Consider the following 12,904-nt stretch of genomic DNA (forward strand, 5'->3'; position numbering starts at 1 on the left):
CTAGGATAAGTATCTCTAACAGGAGGCTCTGATTTATTTAAGGTTAAATAAGGCTTTTATTTTTCAATGGTTTCCAGTTTTTTTCCTTGTGAAAAAAATAATCACTGTAGTAACTTTCAAAATATTAAATAGAAGAAAACCCTTTTCTTCAGTACTGCTCCTGAGACTAGCAGGCGGCTCGTAAAGACACACGTGTTTTTCAACGTATGTAGTTTTGTGTCCTGATTTATAGTGAATGCTTATCGGAGGTAAATCTAAGGCACTGGCACCTCATCTTCCTGAAATGCAACTGCTTCTGATGTGGTGACAAAAAATAACTGGATCACATTAAACTGAGATGGTTGTTGCTAAAACAAAGGGGGGCAATCTTGGCTGCCATGCTCAACCTAAACATCTGCTCCTGTTAAACAAATCTAGATGTGTAAAACACTTCAACCTGCTCAACGCCTGCGTTAGCAAGTCTTGTGGTGAACTTTTGAGTCATGTTAAGTCAGAGATTCATAATGAGAAATTAAGTAGTTATAGGGTCTAGAAACTAGTTCGAAGAAAAGATGGCTTCCGAGCACCCTCCATTCACAGGGAGGAAATGGCTGGAAATGGCTGGTGCGTAGCAGAACAGTAGGACTTGTTGAACCACCCATAAAACATCACATGAGATGAACTGTTAAGAGGTAAATTTAACTGGACAGAAGAGAGGATCTATAAAGGTAATTTTAAGGAATAGTGTCAAGTCTCCAGGCCCTGGTAGTTTTTTTCTTTAAAATGTCTTTAACGCTGTCCTTTCTGTTAATAGCGACACAACCTTATTTCACCTCACACTTTACTTTTATCATTCTGAATTTATCTCTCTCCAGTTTTTGTCCAACACGTTTATCTTTTTGAAATAATAGTTTCATCATGTTTTGCCCCTGTTGAAAACTGTCAAATTCAGCATTGTTCCTAAAACTCAAATCTTATCATCCTTCAGAGAGGAGGGTAGAATTTGGGCCAGATCTTACTGGACTTTGGAATTTAAGTTGAGAACCTTTCATTCATTCATCTATTCACTTATTCACTCATTTGCTGGTCATTCACACTGTGTTTGGAGCTGCCACATTGCAGATTAAATGGCTTTGCTTTCAAGAGTCCACAGTCTATTAGGGAGGACAGCCATCTAAACAATTATAATATGATGAGATAAATGTTAGACACATACTGGGCACACACACATACAGAGAGACACATATATTGGGAATAAGAGGCAGGAAAATTGGGGATCTATTCTTCCTCATTCTGTCTGATATAGATGGCTAATAGGACTAAGCATTAATGCAGATTCCTAAGTTAGCAGAATAATTTCATTAAAGAACTTCTGACTCAATCTGTTGTTTAGTGGTCTGCCTTATGTCTTAATTCAGTTTGTGCAGAAAGAGATTTTATGTAACTTAATTTTTTAATAGTTTATTTTTTGAGTTCAAATGTCTACGTTTTTCTTTTTTATATTTAGGATCTCAGTACAGGTGTCATCCTTTTAGAAGCGACCTTGTTCTTCCTTTCCTTCCTAGAGCCCGGGAAGAGAGGACTGTGATGAGACAGAATAACAGAGGTAGGGGCATTAACAGAGATTGCCAGAACACCTAGTACATACTGTGCCACCTAGCTTAAAGAAAACAAAGCAGGGTTGTGTTATTGAGCTTGATCAGTGCCAGCTGTGCCTTCCTGGAACCAGGAATTCCCCACGGTCCTGTTTAACAGCAGAACTAAGTAATTCAGTGCATGCATTTAGATCAGAAATTACTTTTCCAGACGAGGTCAATACTGTGTGATCATGCAGTCTGCGGTGCCTTGTGATTGAGAAAATGTTTCTTATTTGTAAAGATTGGAGCTGAGTCCATATTGCATTAGTTTTATATAAGCAAAATTCTTATCTGCAAAAAAAGCTACAGACATTTATCATTTTTCTTTTCTTCATTTCTAAAAATAGATAAGGTATATTTTTACCTAAAAGAAGTGAGGCTACTAATTTGAACTGGTTTTTCTTCTGGACTTGTATTCTGAAATATCTGGTGCAAATAGTTTGGAGAAAAAGCTATAGTGCCAGAAGATACAGTCATCAAGTTTAGTTTAAAAAGTAACAGATCAAAACAATTTAGAGATACAGCAAACGCTGCACATTTGCAGTATGTGGGAACATTGTGTCTGATCTTTGGTCTTGAGGCTGCACCACACCAAGCATGAGACACCATTCACCATTCACCCACTTCCCTGAGGCTCTTGATGCCAACTTTACTTGTCCCCTTTTGCTGTAGCTACTGGGGACGGTGCTGTTGGTCCCGAATCGCTTCAGTCTTTGTTCTCAGAATGGGACAACCCAGTATTTGCCCGTTATCCAGAGGTAGGTCTGCAGCAATTTTTCTTTGCTTGTTATTTGAAAATTTGAATTTCATTTAAATTGGGTATGGACACGAATGACTATATTCATTTGTAATTATGAATGGCAAGTGAGCATGTTTCCAAATAATTTTTTTGGAAATTAATATTTACTGTAGAGAGGAGGAATCAGAATTCATAGCAGTTTGGAAGCTCGGACATTTTGGATTATACACGTGTAACCACTTTGAATAGTGGTTAGTGAATAGTGAGTGTGTTTACCACTCTCAGAAATCCTGACTTGCAGCTTTGGCCAAGTATTTAGGGTGGTGGTAATAAAAACTGTTATCATTAGATAAAGCAGTGGATCTTCTGCTAGAGGAACAGTTCACCACTGGACCTGAGTATGCATCCTCTCCTCAGTGGGTTATCACACAATGCGCTTTGTGTGTTGTGATACAGGTGTAGAGTATATGAGCATTTGTTACTGATTCATCAGTTAAGATGTCTTTAAGGACTTGCTCATGAAGCGCAGGCAAATTGTTATTCTGAAAGTATTGGTGTTTGTCAGTAATTTTCTGTATAAACAAAAATTATTATTTAAGAGTAATAATTCATAAAGCCTTTTGAATTTTTATAAGTTCCGTGAATTCAACCCACCTCTAATAGGTTCTGTGAAAATGAATGTTTGTAAGGCACTTTGAGATCTTGGGTAAAACAGTTCTGCAGACATAAAAGATTACAGTGTAAATGACGTTTGATCTGGGTCTTTCTAGGTTGCTGTTGACGTTAGCAGCGGCCAGGCTGAGAGCCTAGCAGTTAAAATTCACAACATCTTGTATCCTTATCGTTTCACCAAAGAAATGATTCACTCCATGCAGGTAAAAGATTGACTGTAAAATCTCATTAAAATATGTATATATATATATAAGACCTAAGCTAGACTAACTCTTGTGAAATTGGATTTATTGGATGATATAGACCATCCTGGTCAAGGCACATGTGTTCTTTTTAATCTTACTGAAACTTTTATCATCAGAAGAAAAAGCGAAGGATTAATTATAATTACAAAGAAAAAAGTGTCCTTTGTAGTGTGAGCAGGTTTGGAGGGATGAATTATGGATTCAGGCTCACAGTTTCAAGGATTATATATTGACTTTCTATATTGACAATAATTTGTATTTGTAAATCAACCAAGTAATGTAGAGAAATTGTCCTTAACTGTGCAACAATGCCCCTTTTTAAATGACCCTCTATTGTATGAGGCTACAAATGATATGGCTTAGGAGACCCCAGATTGAGGAGTTCCATTAACAGAAGGGACCCCTTCTCTCATCTGCTTTTCTAGTTTGCCCTCTCTCTACGCCACTCAGGCTGTCTTCATCTCCTTATTTTCAGTATGGAAACAAATCAGGAGGTTAGACCGATCTAGGCAGAGCAGAGCCACCAAGGTCTGAAGCCACCGGTGGCTTTTAACTTACTGCTTTAAGGACTAGCTCCTACAAGATGGGTTTCCTTGCTTTTGCATACATTTTTCCAATTTTTTTTCAGACCTATTTGTTAGCAATCTCTGGTCGTATTAATAAATCTCTAGTCATATCACCTGTTAATAAGAGTCATTCTGTTGGGAACATTTCAAATCTACTTGAAAGTTTTATTAGCATTAATCCTCTTAGATGCCTCAGTCTGTTTCCTTGTAGTCTCTCCTTTTGTCTTCTGATCACTCTACTTGCCTATTCTTTTTTCCTTCCTAATGACTCCCTCAGGTTCATCAGCACCTGTCCTCAGTCTTAGATATGAATGTTATAATGCAAACAACTTTAAATTAAGTACAGTTTTGTCTCTCTCTATGCAGATAAGCCTTTGTTAATCTTTATTTAGTGTTGTACCACTTATTTGAATGTATGGCAGGTTCTCCAGCAAGTGGATAACAAGTTTATTGCCTGTGTAATGAGCACTAGGACTGAAGAGAATGGCGAGGCAGGTAAGAATGAGGTTTAGCCTCAGTAACCAGCTGGTCTTCTTTTTTTTTTAATTAATTAATTTATTTGTTTGTTTGTTTTTATTTTTGGCTGCGTTGGGTCTTCGTTGCTATGCGCAGGCTTTCTCTAGTTGTGGTGAGCAGGGGCTACTCTTCGTTGTGGTGCGTGGGCTTCTCATTGCGGTGGCTTCTCTTGTTGTGGAGCAGGGGCTCTAGGCACGCAGGCTTCAGTAGTTGTGGCTTGCGGTCTCTTGAGCGCAGGCTCAGTAGTTGTGGTGCACGGGCTTAGTTGCTCCACAGCATGTGGGATCTTCCCAGGCCAAGGCTCGAACCTGTGTTCCTTGCATTGGCAGGCAGATTCTTAACCACTGCACCACCAGGGAAGCCCCAGCTGGTCTTCTGACAGCCTCCTTTTAAGGTTACTTTTTTTATATACGACACAGTTTCAATGATTTGGACAGATTAGGAAAAACCAATCTAAATTAATATTATGAAACAACAGTTTTAAAGTCCATTTAGTTTTATATACATAGACATGTATATACATGTTAAACTATTAAGAGTGGTTACCTTGGGAGTGCGAATGGAAATGGGCAGAGGGGAAATTTCATCTTTTACTCTTTAAAATATTTTATAGTCTTTGACTTTTTAATAATGTTTTAATGTGTTCCCTTTATAATAATAGAAAGTTTATATGATGAACTCTGATAGATTTATCAAGAGTTACATATAATCTCTTGGTGACCTGCTTTAATAAAACAACAAGAATTTGTAAATAATAACATTAACTCATTCAACAAATATTGATTGAGTGCCTATTGCATGCCAGGAACTGTGCTAGGGATACAATGGTGGGAGAAAATATTCATGCAAGAGAAACAGATAGTTACACAAACAATTAAAATTTTAACTCTAGTGTTATGGAGGAGAGAAACAAGATGCTGTAAGAATCTGTATTGGGAGATTTGATTTAGTAGGGAGGTCAGGGAAGGTTTTGTGGGTAAAGTGAGATCTGAAGTATAAGTTTAGGTAAGGAAAGGAGGGAGGAGTATTCTGGGCAGAGGGAATAATATGCAATTTGTGCTTTCCTCTCCTTCAGTGATAGGAAGCAGGGCAAGCGCTTCCTTGTGTGAGAGCAGGAGACAGGCTAGACAAGTAGGTTGCAGCCAGATCTTAAAGACCAGTTACAAGCTTTGTCTTCCTCCCAACACCAATTGGAAACAATTGAAGGCTTTTTGTTTTCTTTTTTATTGTTTGTTTTCGCAGCGGCACATGTCACATCACATTTGCATTTTGAAAATACTGCTCTGGCTGCAGTGTGGAGCCTGGAGCGCGTGTCGAGATGGAGTCCCAGTAACTGCAGAGAGACTGTTAGGAGATTGTTGCAATATCTAAGAAATGATGGTTAGCTGGGATCAGGGTGACCTAGAGAGAAAGATATTTAGGAGATAAAGTCAGCAGGACTTGGTGATGGATTGGATATGGGGAAGGTATATCAAAGATGACTCCTGGTTTTCTGACCTATGTAACTGAGTGGATGATGTTGCAGGACGACGAGGTTGGAGAAGAAGCAGGCAAGAAGGGTGAAAATCATGAGTGCAGTCTGAAATCCCTTTGAAATGTTCAAGAATGTGTCAGGAATATTACAGGTCTAGGATGCGAGAAGCATTCTGACATGGAGATCTAAATCTGAGCTGTCAGCATAAAGTCAGTCACTGAAGTCATGTGTATAAATTTTATCACCTAGAAGAAGAATGAAGAGTGAGGAGGGGAAGAGAGATTCTGAATCTAGAGTAATTCCGCCATTTAATAGCTGGGTAGAAAAGGGTGAACCAGCAAGAGAGGTTATGAAACAACAGAAATAGGAAGAAAACAAGCAAAGGTTGTGTTGCAAAGCCAAGACTTTGTACTAAGTGCTGCCGAGAGGTTAAGATGAGGACCAAAATTATCTGTTAGGTTTCCAGACAGTGGAGGTCAGGGACTTCAGATGAGAGCTGTTTCAGAGAAGACATAGGACAGGAGAGACTCCAAAATCTGTGACATGGAAGAGGGACTAAGGAGAGTGAGGGTGCAAGGCTTTTTTTTTAACTGGGAGACTCTCGAGCCATTTACAAGGAATGCTTGATCCTGTCAGGCTCTGGAAAAGGCCTGAGTGGCTGAGTCCTGAGCACCACTGGAGGAGGTGGCTCCCGATGGGTAGACCTGCAGGCGAGAGCTTCTAAAGTTTGAAAGCAGTTCATTCTCTTTGTACTTCAAAATATTCTTTTTTATCTTGTTTACAGTATAAATTTATTTAGTAAATGTCACCACAGATCAAAGGTAAAGTAACCAAAAGTTTTGTCGTAATTATCATAAATATAGAATTAGTGAAGGTCAAATTCTAGTAGTCTTACTACTTCTAGAAAGTGAATAGATTGTTTTCTAAAGTTTTTTTTTTTTTTTTTTTTTTTTTATTTATTTATTTTTGGCTGTGTTGGGTCTTCGTTTCTGTGCGAGAGCTTTCTGTAGTTGCGGCGAGCGGGGGCCACTCTGCATCGCGGTGCGCGGGCCTCTCACTGTCACGGCCTCTTTTGTGGCAGAGCACAGGATCCAGACGCGCAGGCTCAGTAGTTGTGGCTCACGGGCCCAGTTGCTCCGCGGCATGTGGAATTCTTCCCAGACCCGGGCTCGAACCCATGTCCCCTGCATTGGCAGGCAGATTCTCAACCACTAGCGCCACCAGGGAAGCCCCTAAAGTTTTGATTACCTGGAATTCTTTGTTGTTTAACACCAAAATCTCTACTAATGGCACCTGAGACGGGTGTAGCCACAAAATCTCCAGACAGTTAAATTTCTCTTGAGATTCTGGATTGTTACGGTATTGGTTAGCTGCCATCAAGGAGTACTTTTATATAAAGAATTTTTCGAAATCAAAATGTAAGTATTTTTATTGTTGTTCACAAATACCAAAAGCAACCTATTCCTATAATTGAGTTACTTTTATTTTAATATTTGCACATATTTTTAATGGATAAATATACTATTGTTTTACATTATTGTGAAATTAATGCCATATAATGGCATTTTTTATTGCATGTTTCCACCTATAATAAAATACAGTTGTTCAGTTATGATCCTCTAAAGAATAAGGATTCATTCATTTATTCTGTAAATATTTACTGAGTGCCTGTTATGTGCCTAGTGCTATTATACATGCCAGGAATATAACAGACAAAAATTCTTGCCCTGATGAAGATTCTATTCTGTTATTTTGGAATATCAAAAATACAGCTCTGACATGAGTAAATTACCTTCATATATTCTGCTTCATTCAATGAATGGAAAATACCATGAACATTTTGTAGACTATAAATCATTCCTCCAGAGTCAGGTGCAGGATTGATTTCGTAGGGTCCCTGACTCTTGGTGATTCACATTGGCTCAGGTTTTGAGTTTGAGGTTACTCCCTCATAATTTATTATTTATTCCATTGTTCTGCCCAATACAGGATGTTCAGTATTCATCACAACCAGCTGCAACTCCTCCTATCCTCAAAGGAGTTTAAAATTCAATATTTTGGGGCCTGTTCTGTGGTTGAACATGCTGTCAGAAAAATCATAATCTTTTTATTTTTCAAGTCAGTAGCTCTTACGCCATGAATTTGATGGTGTCATACAAACAATTTTTTTAATCTTTAGTAGAAATAGGAAAAACAGGCATTATCTAGTTTGATCAAATTCAAGAGGAGAACTTTTATTTCAATATAATCAGTAACAATAAACCTCAACCCTTTGGCCAAAAGTAATAAAATTACAAGCTAAAAAGATGTACTAATGTAATAGAGAATCAGTCCTCCTGTCAGTGAGAAAGGGATTTATTTCCCTGTAGGTTTGGCTTTGGGGTCAGGACATTCTGCTTCTCTCTTGTACCTGAGAGTGTAAAGCCTTGCTACTCAAAATCAAGGTCTGTAAATAACATCACCTGGGAGTTTGTTAGACTTGCACAATCTTGTGTCCTACCCCTAACCTACTGAATCAGAATCTGCATCTTAATAAGATCCCCAGGTGATTTGTCTGCTGTTCAAAGTTTGCAAAGCCTGAGTCTAAAGCTAGGCAAACTGTGGCCCGGGGGCCGGATCCAGCCATAACCTGTTTTTGTACAGCCAGGGAGATAAGAATGGTTTTTACTTTTTTTTTTTAATTGACCTGTAGTTAATTTACCGTGTTACATTAGTTTCAGGTATACTACACTTTTAAATAGTAAAAAAAGAGCAAAGGAAGAGTTATGTTTTTCGACACATTAAAATTATATGAAATTAATATTTCAGTGTCTGTAAAAAGTTTATTGGAACACAGCTACAATATTCACGTGTCTATGGCAGCTTTGGTTCAGAATGAATATTTGAGTAGTTGTGACAGAAACCATGTGTCCCAAAAGCCTAAAATATTTACTGTGTGGCATTTCACAGAAAAATCTTGCTGACCTGTGATCTGAAGTGTAGTAGAATGCTTCATGGGTTCTGGGGCAGCTTGCGAATCAAGGTCAGCTGACTATAAAATGTGTGGTTTAATGATCCTTCATTGTATCAAATTTGAATTAATAAAGCAAAATCAGTATTTAAACATTAAGAATGTAGGGCTTTCACCATGTTTTAGAAATGAAATACTAATGAACTAAAGAGTTTTTCATCAGGGATACATTTGTTTTCGTTTTTCCCATAACTTTAACTTTGTAGGAAATAAAAGATACAGTTGTTATTGCTCAGTTTGTATGCTTCTCTTATGCTCATGTTGTTAAATAGTTTGAATTAAGCTTTTTCTCCCTCAACGCAACATGATTATTTTAATCTTGACCTGAGAATTTGAAAGCCGGTGGTGCTTGCTGGTCTTCTAGGTGGAAACCTGCTAGTCTTGGTGGACCAGCATGCTGCCCATGAGCGCATCCGACTGGAGCAGCTGACCATTGGTAAGGATCTGCTGAGGACTAGGAAAGATTCGAGACGCCCCAGCAGAGTTAATGTACCTGAAAGAGTTTTTCTAACTGTGACTGTTGTGAAAAAAGATGAATTGTACGTTTTAAAAAATGAAGCTGAAAAAAAAAAACTGTAAAGAAAAAATGAAGCTGAAGCCTGCAGGTATGGCTTCTTTTATAACTGAAAGAAGGTAGTAGTTCACTTTACTAATTCAAACATGTGGGTCTTAACACATGGTCAAAGGCATATTTGCTGTATCCTTATCATCAACCCTAAAGATAAGGCTACTTTATTACAACTTTCAGCACAAAGATACGCCCCTCCACATGCCCATGTGATCTTGGTTTACCTTCACAGTCCATCAGGCAGAGACTACCAAGCAGCTCAGAAGGTCCAATATATTGTTTTTATTTTAAAATTTAATTTGTTTTTGAATAGGTAGTATAATCCAATAGGCTCAAGTCTGAAAGGTACAAAAGGGAATAAAATAAGGTCTCTTTTCTACCCTTGCCCTTCATCCAACCTAGTTTCTCTCCCCAGAGGCAACCTGTATCACTGATTTGTTATGGATTCTTCCAAAGTCAATATGTGCTTTTTAATCTTTGCTACCCATTTTTCTCATATGAGGCAGTCTGTTCCCCAAGGTGTAAAATACCAGAAAAATCTTTACTCCTGTGGTCAAGTAATAAAAAACCCAAATGTTGTAGAGTTAGTTGAGGACCTAGGGAGGTATTTCATGGACTAGAATGGCAGTGATGTTACTTCCATGTTCACTTTTCCTTATAAAATGAAGACCTAAGAGTTGGGAAAGATACAATAAAAAGTGTTAGAAAAACTTTCTTGCTCTAGGCCCTGGACCATTTGAGAATAGTACTGACTGATTCTCTTCAGAGCCTGGGAAATCCTTCTGGAAGAATGAGGGAGCCTTCTTGAGCCACCGGGTTGTGAAGTAAACCCCTTTTATCTCCCCAGTAATCCATATTAGTCAGCCTCTGTTACTGAAACCACATTTGTTGACTATCTACAGGAACATCGCATTGTTCATTTGAATGTAAGATTAAGTCTTATATTTCTTATTTAAGAAAATACTGCTAAAATGAATAAACAAACTAGATATTTACTAGTTTGACTTTAATAATGGAAATTCAGAGCCTAAAACTGAACACTGAACATGCTGCTAAGCATTATAATAATTCCATGACTGTGTCTTCATTTTTATCTGAATCTGGAAGACTTCACTTCCTGCTCTTAACCCATTCATCTTTCTCTCAATAGGTTCCTATGAGAAGCAACAGCCACAAGGTTCTGGTCGAAAAAAATTACTGTCTTCCACTATAAGTCCTCCACTAGAGATAACAGTGACAGAGGAACAAAGGAGACTCTTATCGTTAGTACCACCATGAGGTTGTGATGTTGCTAATGTACATTCTCTGGCCAGGGTATAAGCATAACTATTGTTGCTTATCTCAGTTGAGGCACTGAGACCAAGAGAGGTTACATGACTTGTTCAAGGTCATAACAAGTTTTAAGTGGTGGAGCAGGCGCTCAGATGCAGGTCGTCTGACTCCAAATGCTGTTCTTTCCACTATATCACAGCTATTGAGTATAGGATAGAGTTTCCCTGATAATTTTTTCCAGCAGTTGGCTTAGAGTACTCTCACCATTTCTTGGAACGGTCAATATTTATGCTGTGCTGTTTCTGAAAGTGAAGTTACTGCAGTAATTGCTTCCATTCTGCTTTGCCTTGGTACATTCTAGATTCTTAGTTTTTGTTACCATAATCATACTGGGAAGAAAGTAAAACACCAGGCCACAAGGAGGGGGCAAATCATACAATGAGTCACAAGATAGGACATTTTCCTACTTCGGGGTGGCACAAATTATTGGAAATAAAAAAGAGAGAATTGTCTCTAAATTTATTTAAAGTTTGGGATATGCCACTGCCAATAAATCTTTTTCCCTGGGGTATAATTTATATTAGAGGCAGATCCATTTATTTACATTCCGTTAATTAGGACTTCTCAGTTCCTCCCACTGTTAATTTCTCCCTGCTTTTAATGCTGATTCAAAACATTCTTAACCCTTTTATTTGTGCCAAACTTCTTTAAGTGCCAGCAAGGGGAAGTTAGCAATTCCTCAGTGAAGAATAAAACATTTAGGAACAAGACATAGAAACAAATTGATTCTCTCAACGGAAAAGAGGAAAAAAAAATGAAGGTTACTGTAATTCAAAAAGGAAATTTGATAATAAAATCTAAATAAACAACCATGAGTGTGAGAAAAATATTGTACGTTTTAAAGCTTTTGGCAGCTTTTGAGAAACTATCAGGCATTTGGAACTGATACTGAAATGTGAATGAAGTAATTCTTTTACATTTGAGGTTCTCTCTTTAGGTGTTACCACAAAAATCTGGAAGATCTGGGCCTTAAAATTATATTTCCAGACACTAGTGATTCTCTGGTCCTTGTAGGAAAAGTACCACTCTGTTTTGTGGAAAGAGAAGCCAGTGAACTTCGAAGAGGGAGATCTACTGTGACCAAGAGCATTGTGGAGGTAAGACACAGCTGCAAAAGCCGAGAAAACTGCTGAGTGCTAATAACCTCCTACTTTGTTCAGAAATTCTCTATATTCATCTTTTATTCAACAAGCATTTATGAAATAACCTGCTGGGTGCCAGGTGCCAGAGATTCAAAGATGAATTAGCTCAAGGTGAGGGAGAAGGACATTTAAATAATTATACTATAATGAAATTTGGCCAGCAGAGGTATGTTCAAAAGTGCTATGGAAATACAGAATATTTACTGTGCCCAGGAGGGTGGAGGTCAAGGAAACTATCACAGAAAAGCATTTGTTTTTTTGTTTGTTTGTTTCAGGAAAAGCCTTGTAGAACAGTAGGAGCCTGCCAAGTACAGAAGAGGGGATAAGGTCATTCTAGACAGAATAACAGATATCAGAGACTTGAAGCAGATCCCGTGCTTAGGGAACTACCAGTACACATGGCTCGAATTAAGATACACACAAGGTAGTGGTGGGCCTAGATGAGGCTAGATAGGTTGTCAAGGCCAACTCATAAAGGGATTTACCATATTCAGCTGAATAGTTTGCATTTCATCCTGTAGGCAGCCAGTGAAGAAGAGCAAAATACACTTTAGCACTGCATTTTAAATACTTTACTGACGTGTTTCGTTTTTTTAAAACAATTTATTTTGTATTTGTTGTCTTTTCTTTCCTCCTTTCCTGTTTTCTATTAGAGTTTTCTTTATTTCTCTTTTTTTCCCCTCTACTGGTTTAGAAGGGGAATTTTAGCTTGCATATATAACACAGTTTAAAGGTAATTTGTTCTTCTGTTCTCTTCATAAACCGTACACAAACCTTACCACCCTTTCTCTTGTACCACTTTTCTCCCATCTTCCATTTTGTTGCCTGTTTTAATTCCACCTTGTCTTTAATTCCCCTGGTAGACCTTAATTTTATAGTAAATGTTTATTTAGCTTAACCAAAATGTTTTCCATTCTTTGTTCATTATTGCTTCTTGCATCCTATTTATTCTTTGTGTTCATTTTTCTTTTCACTGAAGTAAATCTCTTAAAAGTTCTTTTGTTAAGAGTCCAAGAATAAAATA

At 37.9% G+C, this 12,904-nt stretch overlaps 2 protein-coding genes across 6 annotated transcripts in view; one reads left to right on the forward strand and one right to left on the reverse strand.

The window, feature by feature from the left end:
* The window catches only part of MLH3 (mutL homolog 3), a 28,139-nt gene that overhangs the window by 5,780 nt on the left and 9,455 nt on the right, over positions 1-12,904 (forward strand). Inside the window, exons 3-9 of one of the 4 annotated variants that reach the window (XR_009537780.1) lie at positions 1,487-1,585; positions 2,289-2,374; positions 3,126-3,230; positions 4,261-4,333; positions 9,203-9,274; positions 10,557-10,668; positions 11,753-11,835. Coding sequence is in view for 2 of the 4 variants with exons in the window: in XM_060135488.1 (XP_059991471.1) it covers positions 1,487-1,585; positions 2,289-2,374; positions 3,126-3,230; positions 4,261-4,333; positions 9,203-9,274; positions 10,557-10,668; positions 11,676-11,835 (707 nt within the window). In the remaining 2 variants the exon portion in view is untranslated. Of the gene's footprint in view, positions 1-1,486; positions 1,586-2,288; positions 2,375-3,125; positions 3,231-4,260; positions 4,334-9,177; positions 9,275-10,556; positions 10,669-11,675; positions 11,836-12,904 lie in introns of those variants that run through there. The other 3 variants (XM_060135488.1, XM_060135575.1, XR_009537784.1) reach the window with 3 other exon arrangements.
* Positions 8,063-12,904, reverse strand: part of EIF2B2 (eukaryotic translation initiation factor 2B subunit beta) — a 31,802-nt gene continuing 26,960 nt past the window's right edge. For both annotated transcript variants that reach the window (XM_060135995.1, XM_060136169.1), the window contains one exon: positions 8,063-10,076. In XM_060135995.1, the coding sequence (XP_059991978.1) occupies positions 10,062-10,076 (15 nt within the window). In that variant the 3' untranslated portion in view covers positions 8,063-10,061. The remainder of the gene's footprint in view (positions 10,077-12,904) is intronic.

This window comes from Lagenorhynchus albirostris, chromosome 1 (assembly GCF_949774975.1).
Source record: "Lagenorhynchus albirostris chromosome 1, mLagAlb1.1, whole genome shotgun sequence".
Classification (NCBI taxonomy): Eukaryota; Metazoa; Chordata; class Mammalia; order Artiodactyla; family Delphinidae; genus Lagenorhynchus; species Lagenorhynchus albirostris.